This window comes from Hippocampus guttulatus, chromosome 3 (assembly GCF_054856545.1).
Source record: "Hippocampus guttulatus isolate MCC_2025c chromosome 3, RoL_Hgut_1.0, whole genome shotgun sequence".
NCBI classification, from domain to species: domain Eukaryota; kingdom Metazoa; phylum Chordata; class Actinopteri; order Syngnathiformes; family Syngnathidae; genus Hippocampus; species Hippocampus guttulatus.
Window position 1 is genome coordinate 24,106,843 of NC_141263.1, and position 12,443 is coordinate 24,119,285.

Sequence of the window (12,443 nt, forward strand, 5' to 3'; positions counted from 1 at the left end):
GTCACATGAAGTCAATTAACGTGAAATTAATTTACAATCGGATTAAATAAGCCTTTGATGATGTTCATGCTACAAGACCTCTCATTTATTCCAAGAAATGACCTTTTACTTTGCAGCGGGTCGGTCAGAAGTCAAGGAGCTTATCTTAATCACTCATTTGAAAGTATTTCTTCTTGACATAGTTAAAATGACAAAAATAAAAGAGAGGTGCAGCAGGGAATTACACTAACGGGTGTCTAGTATGGTGCATTGGGCCTACAGGATTGGGATTAGAGCGACTAATCCGCTCTACATCCATTTTGTGACTCCTACTCCATACACACAGTTATAAATACACACAACATGGCTGAGTTACATCCAAATTCAGTTTAAAATGTTAAACATAGGAGATAATATCGAAACAGAACATCGGTCTCATATCCCGGATGGGTCCAAATAAATCTCAGTCAATATCATTTTTAAAATAAAGCATTTAAAGTTCAAAGTTTCACGGAAGGTTTAACGGTTTCGAAATAGGGTTATTAGACAGCTGTAGATTTTCAGTTAATTGTTTTAGACTTGAGTTCGGATTTGTGGTTATGGTTTAAAATCATGCCTTAAGGCCAAGATTTGAATTAAGGTTTCAAATGAGGGTTTTAAGATCAGTGTTTGGTTTTCAAGTGGGCCGGTGAGGGTAGTGAGCCCTTTTCTTCCTTCCTCCGTCCTTCATGAATTCCCTTGCTTCTATCCTTCTTGCCTTTCATTCGTTCCACCATCCATCTTTAGTTCCTTCAACAAGTTAATTGTAGACTACTCTTTTTGGCCTGGTCTGTTAATCGGTTAGTTCTGCTGAGTGTACAACTGGAACTGAAACGCCTACTCCTGTACAGTACTGTATTTCAATTTATTTTTACACCAAGCTCTCCCCCTAGTGGTAGAAATCACGTTTAGGATTCAACAAGCCAGTTTGAAACCACCGGCTTCGGCTATTTTCGTCAGTCACGTGATGCCCTTTCGTCTTCTTCCGGCGTCCAGAGTCCTTTCGCTTCGCCGCCACACGTTCACATTCAGTACAGTAGTTAGCATCCGCCTCACTGCTATGTTCTCTGCCGTCTTCCGGCTCTCGGCCACAGGCGCCCGAACCTTGGCGACCCGGTTCCGACCCGGACACACAGGTAGGAGGCCTTGCTTCGCAAACAGATAACGTCTACTGTGGAGAAACGTAAAAGAAGACAGGAAATAGCCGATGTGCGGGCGGCTAGCTCGCTAAGTTAGCATTTGAACGTAAACGGTAGCAAAGGGTCACATTGAAATGTATTTCATTATTCATAAAGCATTGCGCTAATAACAAATATTAGTCCTAAATGTTTTAATGTGTGTTTATTTTAATGTAAATCAAAGCGTAAAATGTTATGTTTAATTCAAATGTCACGACCTTGTGTTGACCCAATTTGGTGAGTTCAAGAGTCATTAGCCCGAGATAATCCAAATACGGAGGGAGAAGAAATTAATTTGAAAAATAGCCACATGGTGATATTGTAAGATTTTTCAAGAGTTTTTTTGTGAAGTATGTTTTGTGTTTTCTTTGTATTCTTAGTTTGTGCCATATTATTAATTCCCTTTCTGTTTGTTTTTTTGAATGTTTTGAGTAGTGCCAAGATTTGAAAAAATTGGTAGCAAGATACAACTGATGGCATTAATCACGTTTTTACCTTTTACTCATGTGTTATTTGTTAACTGCTTAAGGTGACAAAATGCTTAATTGATTGTATTGATTTATTCAAGTCATTTTGTCGAGCTAATGAATGAAATGGCAGCTTCCATAATTTAAAGCGTGTCCCAGCTCATGTCCAGTGCACTAACAGTACGCTTGAAAACATAATGGAACAGTTTTACTAAAGCACAATCGGTGTTGCCAACCTAGCGATTTGGGCGCTATATTGCCATTTTTTTCCCATCCACTGAAGCAAGTATTTTCCAGAAAAGCATCTTAAATCCCCTATGCCCCCCAAAACGAAATAAATAACATGAACCTAACCCCCCCCCCCCCCCCACACACACACTTTCATTTTAAAAGCCTTGTAGAAGTCAATTGTGCTACGCCTGATCATTCCCAAACAAATAAATTTTTCCCAGATGGTTTGAAAATTTAAAAAAAACCCTGTAATTCCATTATTTGACGAGTTAAGTTGACTCAAGCAATTGCTGAAAACAAAAACAGTTTCAAAATCAAAACTCAAAACTATTTAGAAAAGCTGTCAGCGTGATGGAGCTCTCAATAAAACATTATGTTTTTCAGCTCCATTAGCTTCCAGATGTTACTCACATGCCATAGTGGAAACGGATGAGGAATTTGATGCCCGCTGGGTCACCTACTTCAACAAGCCCGACATTGACACTTGGGAACTCAAGAAAGGTTGGCGAAATTTGAGTCAATGGAGATGAAGCAGCAACGTGAAGGAAAGTATTGAATAATTTTGTTTTGTTTTTTGGAAGGGATGAACACTTTGATTGGGTATGACCTGGTACCCGAGGCCAAGATCCTGGATTCAGCTCTTCGGGCGTGCCGGAGACTCAATGACTTGGCCAGTGCCATCCGCATCCTGGAGGCTGTCAAAGTGAGCTTGACATAGACACTTCTCAGCTCCTGCCAGAATGTACAAGCTGTGTCCCAATGGAAAGGGAAGGTTTAAAATTTGCAAACATCACAGTAAAATACTAAATATAAAAAAAAAAAATCACACTCTGTATCAAGCACAAAACCAGTATAGTTACATTCCAAAATATTTCAAGGTGCAAACTCATTGGTAAAAAGAGTCATAAGACTTTCAGATACATACAAGGTGACAACTTTATTACATACATTTTATTAAACTTCTCTGAAAATGTAGCAATTAGTAAATTTCACGACTGAGTTTTATTGCAATTATTAGTAAATTGTATCAGTGGGGAAAATGCAGCAATTGTCATGAGCTGTAATTTGCCTGTTGCATTTGTCTAAATTAAAGTTCTTGTTTATATGTACTTAGTCTGCTATATAAACCATTTTTCACTTTCTCAAACAGCTGACTATAAATATTGTGAATGTCTAGTGATGCAATTTAAGCTGCGATCTTGGAGGAACTAAAATTGGTTTGGTGTTTGATTTTGCTTTGCAGGACAAAGCGGGCCCCCACAAAGACATCTATCCATACTTGCTGCAGGAGCTGAAGCCCACGTTGGCGGAACTCGGCATCTCCACGCCGGAGGAGCTTGGTATTGACAAGATTTAGCAGGCAAAGGTGACTGAATTTTTGTCAGATATCTACTTGTATTATCTACAAATGGATCTTTGGGCACTCAATACAAATTTCACCCCCCCCCCCAGGTGCTTGGAGAGATGAACTCTCTTATACTGTCTTCTGTCAAAAATGTCCATAGTGTTAATTGATCCCATATTGTCCTGTTATGTAAAAAGTGGTGGACCGAATAAACAAATGCTGTCAGAAGTGTGTGTGTTCTTACTACATAATGGATCAAATGATGTACACGTCGCTCTACTACACATGATTCAGCTCTGTCCATTTATATTTTATTTTTTCGTAGAATTTTGACTCTGGAGACGCAAGTACCTGTAATCATAAATACTTTTACCAACAGTGAACAGTGTTCAAAAACAAATTTTCTCAGATTGCCGACATTTACTGTTATTACAGTTGGTTAAAAATATTGAGTCATCAATACATTGCAATACAGTAAAGTACTACCATAAATATGTAAGAAACTACTGTTCTGGATACCAAAATTCCCTTTCATTTCAACCCGTATGCCTTTATTTTGAGGGGAAAAAAAGACCGTCAAGTGGCTATTTTTTTGTAATTATCCATTTATTCCGACGCAAATATCAAATGTGCCCTAGTTATCCACTTACAAAAGAAAGAATACGCTACCACAAAAACCTTTTCAATCCTTCTACGAAATCTTATTTTGAAATGTTAACCGGAAAAGCATCGAATGCTTACCAGCCGCGAGCTAGGCTAATCCTCTCTCCACTGCCTGTCGGCGTTGCCACCAAATTCCGGCTTGTCATGGGCATGCTGAGGTGCTGTATGTTGTGACAACCGACGCCACGATGATGAACGACATCTCCGAGGAGCCGGAGAAGGACAACTTGCTCGAAGAGGCTCCTAGTTTGACGGTAAAGCTCTCGCGGCTAACCAAAGCTATTCGGGCTAAGAGCTAAACGCAGCTACGACGAGCTAGCTCACTTAGTTTGTGTCCATTGAAATTAACACCTGATTTGAGTTTTCAGGATTTTGTTTACATGGCTACATACTTTAAAAAAACTAACTCGAATTAATGTCTACTCTGTAATTTGGAAAATTTGTTATTCGGATTCTATGGGCATGGTGCTCTTTTCTAATGTTATAAAACAGTGCATACATTAATTAGCTAGCTCAGAAAGAGCTAGCTCATCTTGTCATCAATAGGATTGAAACTATTAGGATTTAGTTACTCAACTGAAGAGAAGGCCAGGCATTTATTGGGCAGACCCCAGCAGATTTACATCCTCAACTGGTCGCCAACCAATCACAGGGGACAGTAAAGTTGGATCGATTAATCAACAACTTAGCAATTATACAATTTATCGATACAGTAATTGGTTTGATAATCGATTAATCATGTCAACACAAGGTTTAATCTGAAATTGTCACATCCTCGGAATTTCAGCCTCTCAATAGTAAATGTTCTCTCATTTCTGTAGTCCTCCACAAAAGCAGACTTATGATCTTTGTTTTGAACCATAACAGAACATTTGCAAACTTCGTTTTGACTTTGGGAAACATTGAGCATTTTTGCCTATTTTCAATCACATTACAATAGAGACATATTAATTAATTTGTTTTTGTGCATTTTCTGCACTGCCAGTTTGAAATGACATCTTTTAACCCGATTCATCGATTGATGACTGTGTAAGGAAGTGAATGTAAATAACATCCACCAATTTGCCACTCAAGGTGCCCGGTAGTGGCGCAAGGCCCAAAAGCAGCGATGGAGGCATCAGGTCGACAGAGAAGAGAGGACCTTACATCATGTCCAGGGCGCCAGCCATCCACCTCAAGCTACGTGAGTAGTCGTGAGTTATTGAGAGCCAGTTATTGAGAGCCAGTGAACACAATTTTACAGTGTTTGCACACAGTCTTTGTAGTCCACCCCCCCCCCCCAAAAAAAAACAACAACATATGAATTGAGTGAGGAAACAAGTTGCGTCAATCTGAACCTTCACACAGTGAAAATTGGTGAAATGCTTTGTAAAGCACGTGTCAGCGAAAAAAGGATTCCGTTTTGGTGAACACAAAAAAGGTGCAGATTATGAATTATTTATTTAGTTGCAAATTCATTTACATCTTTGCCCATATTTTGGTCATATTTTATGACTTGATTCTCGCAACATTTCACATGAAAAAGATAGATTTTGTCATGTAATATTACTTTATTTTTTTGTTTTGTTCCACGAGTCATGCTTGATATACTGTATACACATGAGATATGTCACCACGATGACATAACAATGACCTGAAAATGTTTCATTCGATTCCAGGATTTACTCTTGTGATGTTATGACTTTGTTTTTGTAAATTAAAAATCTTTGTTAGTTTTTTTTTTCTTTTTTTTTTTTTCTTCCTACACCTTAATTACAACTTATTGGTATCAGTAGATAACAAAAGTGTCAGACTCGGACTTGTGTGCTAAGAAAAAAAAAAAGATCAGGACATCACTATATATTATGAATTTATTATCCTAACGCTCCAACTTTTTTCGCAGTATTTTAAAACTTTATTGACGTAACGTTGTGACTTTAGTCTTGTAACATTACGACCGCTTTGAGCTCCACTAACTAAACTATTTTTTTAAAATTTGCGTACGATTACAACTTAATATATTATTTTTAGTAATATTTTATGACTGTTTCACACTTGTATCATTTTGTCATTATTCATAATATTTGACACCCTCATGACATAATATTACGACTTTATTCCCGTAATGTGAAGAGTGGCATTCATTCCCACTTAGCCGTTGATGTCGATTGTCTGAAGGATTTACTGTGTAACTCACTCGCGCAGGGTGTAAAATAATGGAGGATGACATCTTGTATTGTAATTGTATGCTAACCACTGCTAACATCATAGAAAAACACAGGGAGCTCGCCAGGAAAGCTCTTAAGAAGAAGGCTCTCTCACCGGGACCGCCTGTCATGCATCAGCCCAGACAAGGAGCCAAGAGGTAACAACAAGACTTGGCGTCATGTCCTACAACGTCCCGTAGCAGAGAGCGTCATTGTCTTGAATTATTTTACAGAAAGGTCAAGTATAACAAGGGCTACGCTGCCTTGAGTCAGCATGCCGAGGAAACTTTGATTGCATTGGATTCTGACAGGTAAAGACACAAATGCTGTTGTCGAGTCAGAACCTGTTCTGTCCTGTCCGTCTTTGTTTGTCCCACACGCCAAATGTTTCAACAATGAGAATAACAGAACTGGTTGTTCGTGTTGTTGTAGCGATGAAGAGATCGATTTTGAGCAGTGCTCCTCGGGCTACTCCTCGGCCGAGGTGAGTCACTCCCACAGCCACGCATTCTTCCACTCGTAATTTCACCTTTACATACGGGCAGCGGCAAATAGGGCCGTTGCATATCATTGTCTTTTTTTTTTCAGAATGTAGTGGACCCACTGCTCTCTGTGGGCGGGGATAGTTCACGAATGCCGAAAATATCTGTATTGTCATTGAAATGCACCTGATTTAGGAACTTAGCATTTATTCAACGACTAAAATTCAGTTACTTAAAACTACCATCGTAGCCTCATGCCCATTCACGTTGAAGACTGTACCCCCACCCCACCACCCCAAGTACAAAATGACAGTGTTAATATCAGGTGAAATTCAAGCCTCTTTGGTTCTGTTTTGACAGCTTGCATCTTTGTTGAAACGGTTTCGCTGTGTCCCTTTCAGATCCATCCGGACTTGAGTAGGCAGCTGCTGCAAGACGGCTACCGGCTGGACGAGATTCCCGACGACGAGGACCTGGACCTGATCCCACCCAAAGCCATGGGTTCCTCCGTGTGTTGCTGCATAGAAGCTCCGTCGTGCTGCACGCAGTGAAAGGCTGCTACTTTACTGCGGAGCGCCAAAGCAGGTTTGTAGCGGCTGTTGGGAGGCCGGCGCACGCTACCTTCTTGCCTCCCTGAACCGGGGGTGTTTCCTACTCTGGAGCCGAGAACGGGGCTTCTCCTCAACCGCATCGCCGCGGAGATGGACAGCAAAAAAAAAACAAAAAGCCTTATCCACTGTGACTCCAAAGCTTGACCCTATTTTTGTAATTTTTTTTTTCGTACGTTTCACTCTACTAGCACTACAAATAGAGTGACTAGTGCGGACGTGTGGCATCTGCATGTTTCATTTGCAATTCTAACATTCCCTGATTGCTGTTACATTAACGTCACCTACTCCCACATTAAGAACCTGAATGGATTTGAATAGGATATTAAGTTAAGTACACATAGAGTGGGCTTGAGTGATGCATTTATTTTTCTATTTTTTTTTTTTTTTTTTTAATGAATACTTTTGCTAGCGTCGGGGTGCAACCGACATTGAAATGTGTTCTCTTATCAAATGATTGACCCATCTTAAGGGTTGAAAATGGCTTGCTCGCTTATATAACGATGCCATGATAATGGCTCAGTAATCATGCATTTTTATTTTTATTTTTTATTTTTTTGTATAATAATTAGTGGGCTTCATTATTATGATACTACCGAGGAATATTAGGGCCACATTGCAAAGGGGAAAAATATATACAGTATAATATGGCAATACATTAATTTTAGGAGGAAAAAAAGCAGTTGAATATAATATACAAATTATAATGCTACAAAAAAAATTGGACTCGCATTCCGACTTTTTTTTTATGACATTATGACTTTATTCATGCAAATTTACAACTTAATGGTCATACCATTATGACTTTACTCTCCTAATATTACAACTTACTTCCTTTCTTCCTCGTCACATTAGGGCTTCATTCATGTAGCATTACAACTTTGTACTTATCACAGTCCGGACTTTATTTTCGTAACATTACGAATTTGTCATAAGCGAATGTCTTCAATTTTGTAACATAATTTTATTCTCATAATGGAATTAACTCTGAACGTTACATCAGTCTCAATGTTAGGACGTTCTCGCAATGTCACAACGTTATTCCCGTAACCGTACAATGTTGCGCTTGAATATTAGGAATTTGTTGTAACAAGATTACGAGGTGACTCTCGTAACATTGCAATTTTATTTTGCCTAACTTTACAAATTTTTCATCACGTTACAAATATATTTTGAGAAAGAAGGATTTTTTTTTTCATAGCATTAGAATTTTATTCGCATACCAATTCATATTCTTCTATTAACAACCTTTTTGGGGTACCGGTAACATTAAGATTTAATTGTTTCGACATCACGACTATTCTAAAACTGAATTCTTTACAACTTCAATCATGTACGTAAACGCTTGCTCCAACTTTTTTCACTTGAAAAGATTTCAGGATCATGTTCCTTTATTTTCATAGCATTGTGACTTTATTTCATAAATATAAAACATAATTATTGTCACCGTACAAATTTATATAATATTCTTGTAACTTTTCAACTTTTTATACTCTCAAATAGTTTTTTTTCTCATCATATTACGTCGTCTTCTAACATTGTAACCTCATTCTCATGAGGTTGCATTCTTCGCGCAAAACTTCGGTATTTTTTTGGATACCATTGCAACTTTTTCCCCCTCGTAGTGTTCCGATTTTTTTTTTTTTTCATGTCTGCGTAGCCCGAGGACACCTTCGTCGTCACCTCAATCAAAGCGTTAACATAAATGTGCACTGTCTCCAAAATACTTAAGCCAATGAGTGAAGTAGCAAATGCAGTGGGGTGGTCTCCGGCATGCGAAAATAAAAAAGTTAATCTAAGTCTAAAACAACACGCTATAGATTGCTTGCATTCAGCTTGGAAAAAAAGAGACGTGTAGGGCTTTACACCAAAGGGGTTTTCTGGTGAGTTGAGAAGCAATGTTGCGTCAAGAGTTTTGCGTTGGCGCCATAACTAGTAGATGTATTTATTATTTATTTATAACTTTCAGAGATGGGAACAGCAGCATTCAGAAAAGAATCGCTGTATGTCTTTTTTCAATACATTGTGTGACAAATCTATGGTTGCAACCGTTGGAAATGTTTATTGTGTGTGAGACCGAGAAAGGGCGAGCGCTTTGCCTTTTACTGTACATTTGCGGTATAGAAAGAGCATTTTTCTCTATGAGTGATTGCAACCCGCATAAGTTTCCTCTTGTCGCGGTGTTGGTTCTTCTCATCGAGGGAAAGCACTTACTCTATAAGCGACGGCAAATGCCGGCGTAAAACCCGAACATTTAAAATGACCTGACGCAATCAACGAACAAATGGTTCATGTTATTCTGAGGGTATGTGGTCTAGAAAATGGATGGGTGGATTTAAATTTTTTTTTTTTTTTTACAGGGTGCGCCAAAAGTATGTATCCGCTTTTTAATTTCTTTACACTTGAACCAAAATGACATTTATTAAATATCCTTCTTCAACAATGGAACATTCCTCAAACTTTTGTAGATCACTGCAACACAGAGCGCATCTCAAAATTCAGATCTGTATCCATCTCAATGAACGCTTCCCAAATGTACCGTGCGATTGACTGCTGACCACTCCAGGATCTACCCGAACACAGGGATACCTGGACAGACGGATAGGAATAAAGTAGCAATGTGACAAGTGGCTTCCTTTGCCATTCTTGTGGAATTCTCTATTTAAAAAAAAAAAATAGAATGAGGACTTGAAACACCTCTATAATCCTTCACAACAAATAAATTGATTGAAAACACTCAATGACTACAGTACATGCCCACACCGGTCTCCTGAATAATGTCCTAATAATGCGCGACTTAACTCGAGCTTTTAGGGGAAGGGACGCCGTTCGAAATGTCACAAAAGTTTTGACCTGGCAACTCATAGAACATCTTAGAATTTCGGCCTGTATGATTGTATTCATGTAGATTTTTAACAAAAAATTGTCACGCAATTGGAGAAGGGTTTTGCAGAGTATCTGACAAAACAAAAAGGGCGAGGAGATATCTTGAGAATAACCTTTTGCCCTATTTGACGGCATTTCTTTGACTCTCTCTGTCTCTCTCCCCCTCATTTTTTTTGATGTTACACAAAAACACTCCCCCAAAAGACAATTTTCCCGACACAAAAAACACATTTCTCAGGAACCCATAATCCAATGTACAAAATTATTGATGCCTTGAACTGAAAACTCAGGTTGAAGTGGCCATTCCAACCAGTCTCGGCATCTTGACTGTCATTTTGGGGACATCTTGTCACTTTGCTACTAAAAGGGACTGTGAGGCCGCCATCCATACTTCCTCCCGATACTTCTTCCTAACTCCTTATCTGCCTTCTTCACTTCCTTCCTCACTTTCAAACCATTTTAAACAATACATCCTTTTGGCCCACCTTAGTTTAGCATCACTGGTTGGTAGCAAAAGTCAACCTATGCTATGCAATTGCTGGACAATATACTCGTCGACATTGTTATTTTACAATGCGTATGTTTACTTTTAATACGACTGTTCTTGTTGTTTTTTTTTGTTTACATGATAAAGTAAAAGATCCATTCTGTCTCGTGTGATTACATTTTCCACCCCAGGGGGCAGTGCAGCGCTACGATGCGTTCTTTTGCCTTCGTTGAAAGACCAGGAAGATGCATTCACCGTTCAATCGGAGTTGCTACATGTCAGGATTATCACACAGCGCAGTTCTTATTGATTATTAGTGTAATACATGTAATGGATAAGTAGTAGTTCAATTGTGTGACGGCATCCTTTTTACGTCAACAATCACTTGACATCTTAGCCCAAAAAAGTTACTCAATTTGGATTTTATGAAAATTCCAAGCTGCTTTGAACGCAACGGACCACCGAACGTCCAGTCATCTTCCAACGCCCGATACAACACTCTTGAGCAAATTTCCGCAAGTGAGCAATAAAGGGCACGATACCCGTGCCAGCGTGTTTAACTGGGGTGTCATTTGTAAAGTAGGGGGTCGCCGACCTGTGAGTTAGTCGAATTTTCTCTGGAAACAAGCAAAAAAAAAAAGGCTCAGAAAATAATTTAATAAGACAGAGTGCGAAAAAAAGCCGTGTCTCATATATATTGAGTGGAAAGAAGCAGTGGGAATAAGAGCTTTTAGCGCTTTTTTGATACTAGTGCGTCGTGAGTGCATTGATCCTTCCTCGTCTTCCGCCCCAGACGTGCGCGTACTCGTCTGTTGACGTGCGCGTGTGTTTACAAGTGAGTTTGAACGAGTGCCAGCAGCGAGGCAATCGGGAGGCATGGTGGACAACTCCGGCAGTAGTAAGGCGCAAATGGTGAGTAGTGCTCGCCCCTTTGGGCTCCTCTGCATTCCCGTTTGCTTTTACAAATAAACAAGACCAAAAAACGGGGGGGAAAAATCGCCGTTTGAGTTTATTTTTAACGGTCTGCTGAATTAGCGCGCGCGAGGCCGGTGTGGTAAAAAAAGCCAAAAAGTCGGGAAGAAACCCCAGAAGCTAGTTTAAATATTACTAGTCGTAATATCATTTTAAGCATTTTTAAAAATGTATTACCACCCGGAGGATTATGAATGCCTGCAAAAGGTGGAACGGCGACCCCCCCCCCTTTTTTTTGACAGTTTGCGCCTTCGTTTTCACCCGGAGGTCATTTTACGTCATTTTGTGTTGAGCCACTCTTAGTTACTTACGAATCGTTCAGTCAAATTTGCGCCTTTGTTTTTTAAATCCAACCCGACTTTAATTGGCATGTAACGTCGAAATATGATAACATTAGTCTCCGGTTTTTCAGCGACAATGTTCAGAATCGAAAATGTACGTTTGCCAGAGTTGTACTGCAAGTTTAGGAATGTTACGTTGGTTGAAGCATAACTTTTAAGATGTCGGGTATTACAGGTTGATATAGTTTTCTCTTATCTCTAATAGTTATCAATCTCCACACATCTCCTGCCTGTTGCTTAGTCATCATTTTATTCTTTCATTTTCATATCAGTCCATCTTATCTGCTTCACTATCCATCTTGTTTTGCAAAAGGAATTCTACTGTTTTCCTCGTGGGCACCTTTCCTATACCAGAAGCTCGTAGAACAGTGATTGATTTACTCCTATTGTGATTGGGATTCAATTAATGCCGCAGGAATGCAATTCTGGCTTTCAGGGTGGTGGTTCATATTATTATTTTTTTTCCTTTTCATAAATTCATCTTGCTTTTATCCTTTGATTTTAACTTGACAGTCTGTGATTTGTTCTGTCGTTTCATTTTATCGCCTTATATGTTGTGTGTTTAATCATTACTTATAT

General features: G+C 39.1%; 3 protein-coding genes across 3 annotated transcripts in view; all 3 read left to right on the forward strand.

The window, feature by feature from the left end:
• The first annotated feature begins 1,000 nt into the window (after positions 1–1,000).
• Positions 1,001–3,467, forward strand: LOC147207927 (cytochrome c oxidase subunit 5A, mitochondrial-like). Its single transcript, XM_086107579.1, has 5 exons — positions 1,001–1,154; positions 2,279–2,395; positions 2,476–2,597; positions 3,138–3,260; positions 3,347–3,467. The coding sequence occupies exons 1-4, from the start codon at positions 1,079–1,081 to the stop codon at positions 3,249–3,251; spliced, it is 429 nt and encodes a 142-aa protein (XP_085963705.1). The 5' UTR covers positions 1,001–1,078; the 3' UTR covers positions 3,252–3,260; positions 3,347–3,467.
• Positions 3,468–3,893: 426 nt separating this feature from the next.
• On the forward strand, positions 3,894–10,709 carry fam219b (family with sequence similarity 219 member B). Its single transcript, XM_086107578.1, has 6 exons — positions 3,894–4,156; positions 4,977–5,085; positions 6,153–6,246; positions 6,322–6,399; positions 6,521–6,572; positions 6,972–10,709. Exons 1-6 carry the CDS (start codon positions 4,091–4,093, stop codon positions 7,119–7,121), a joined length of 549 nt encoding a protein of 182 aa, XP_085963704.1. The 5' UTR covers positions 3,894–4,090; the 3' UTR covers positions 7,122–10,709.
• A 589-nt stretch (positions 10,710–11,298) lies between these two features.
• Positions 11,299–12,443, forward strand: part of LOC147207929 (AT-rich interactive domain-containing protein 3B-like) — a 64,703-nt gene continuing 63,558 nt past the window's right edge. Inside the window, exon 1 of the mRNA XM_086107573.1 lies at positions 11,299–11,463. Within this exon, the coding sequence (XP_085963699.1) occupies positions 11,428–11,463 (36 nt within the window). The 5' untranslated portion in view covers positions 11,299–11,427. The remainder of the gene's footprint in view (positions 11,464–12,443) is intronic.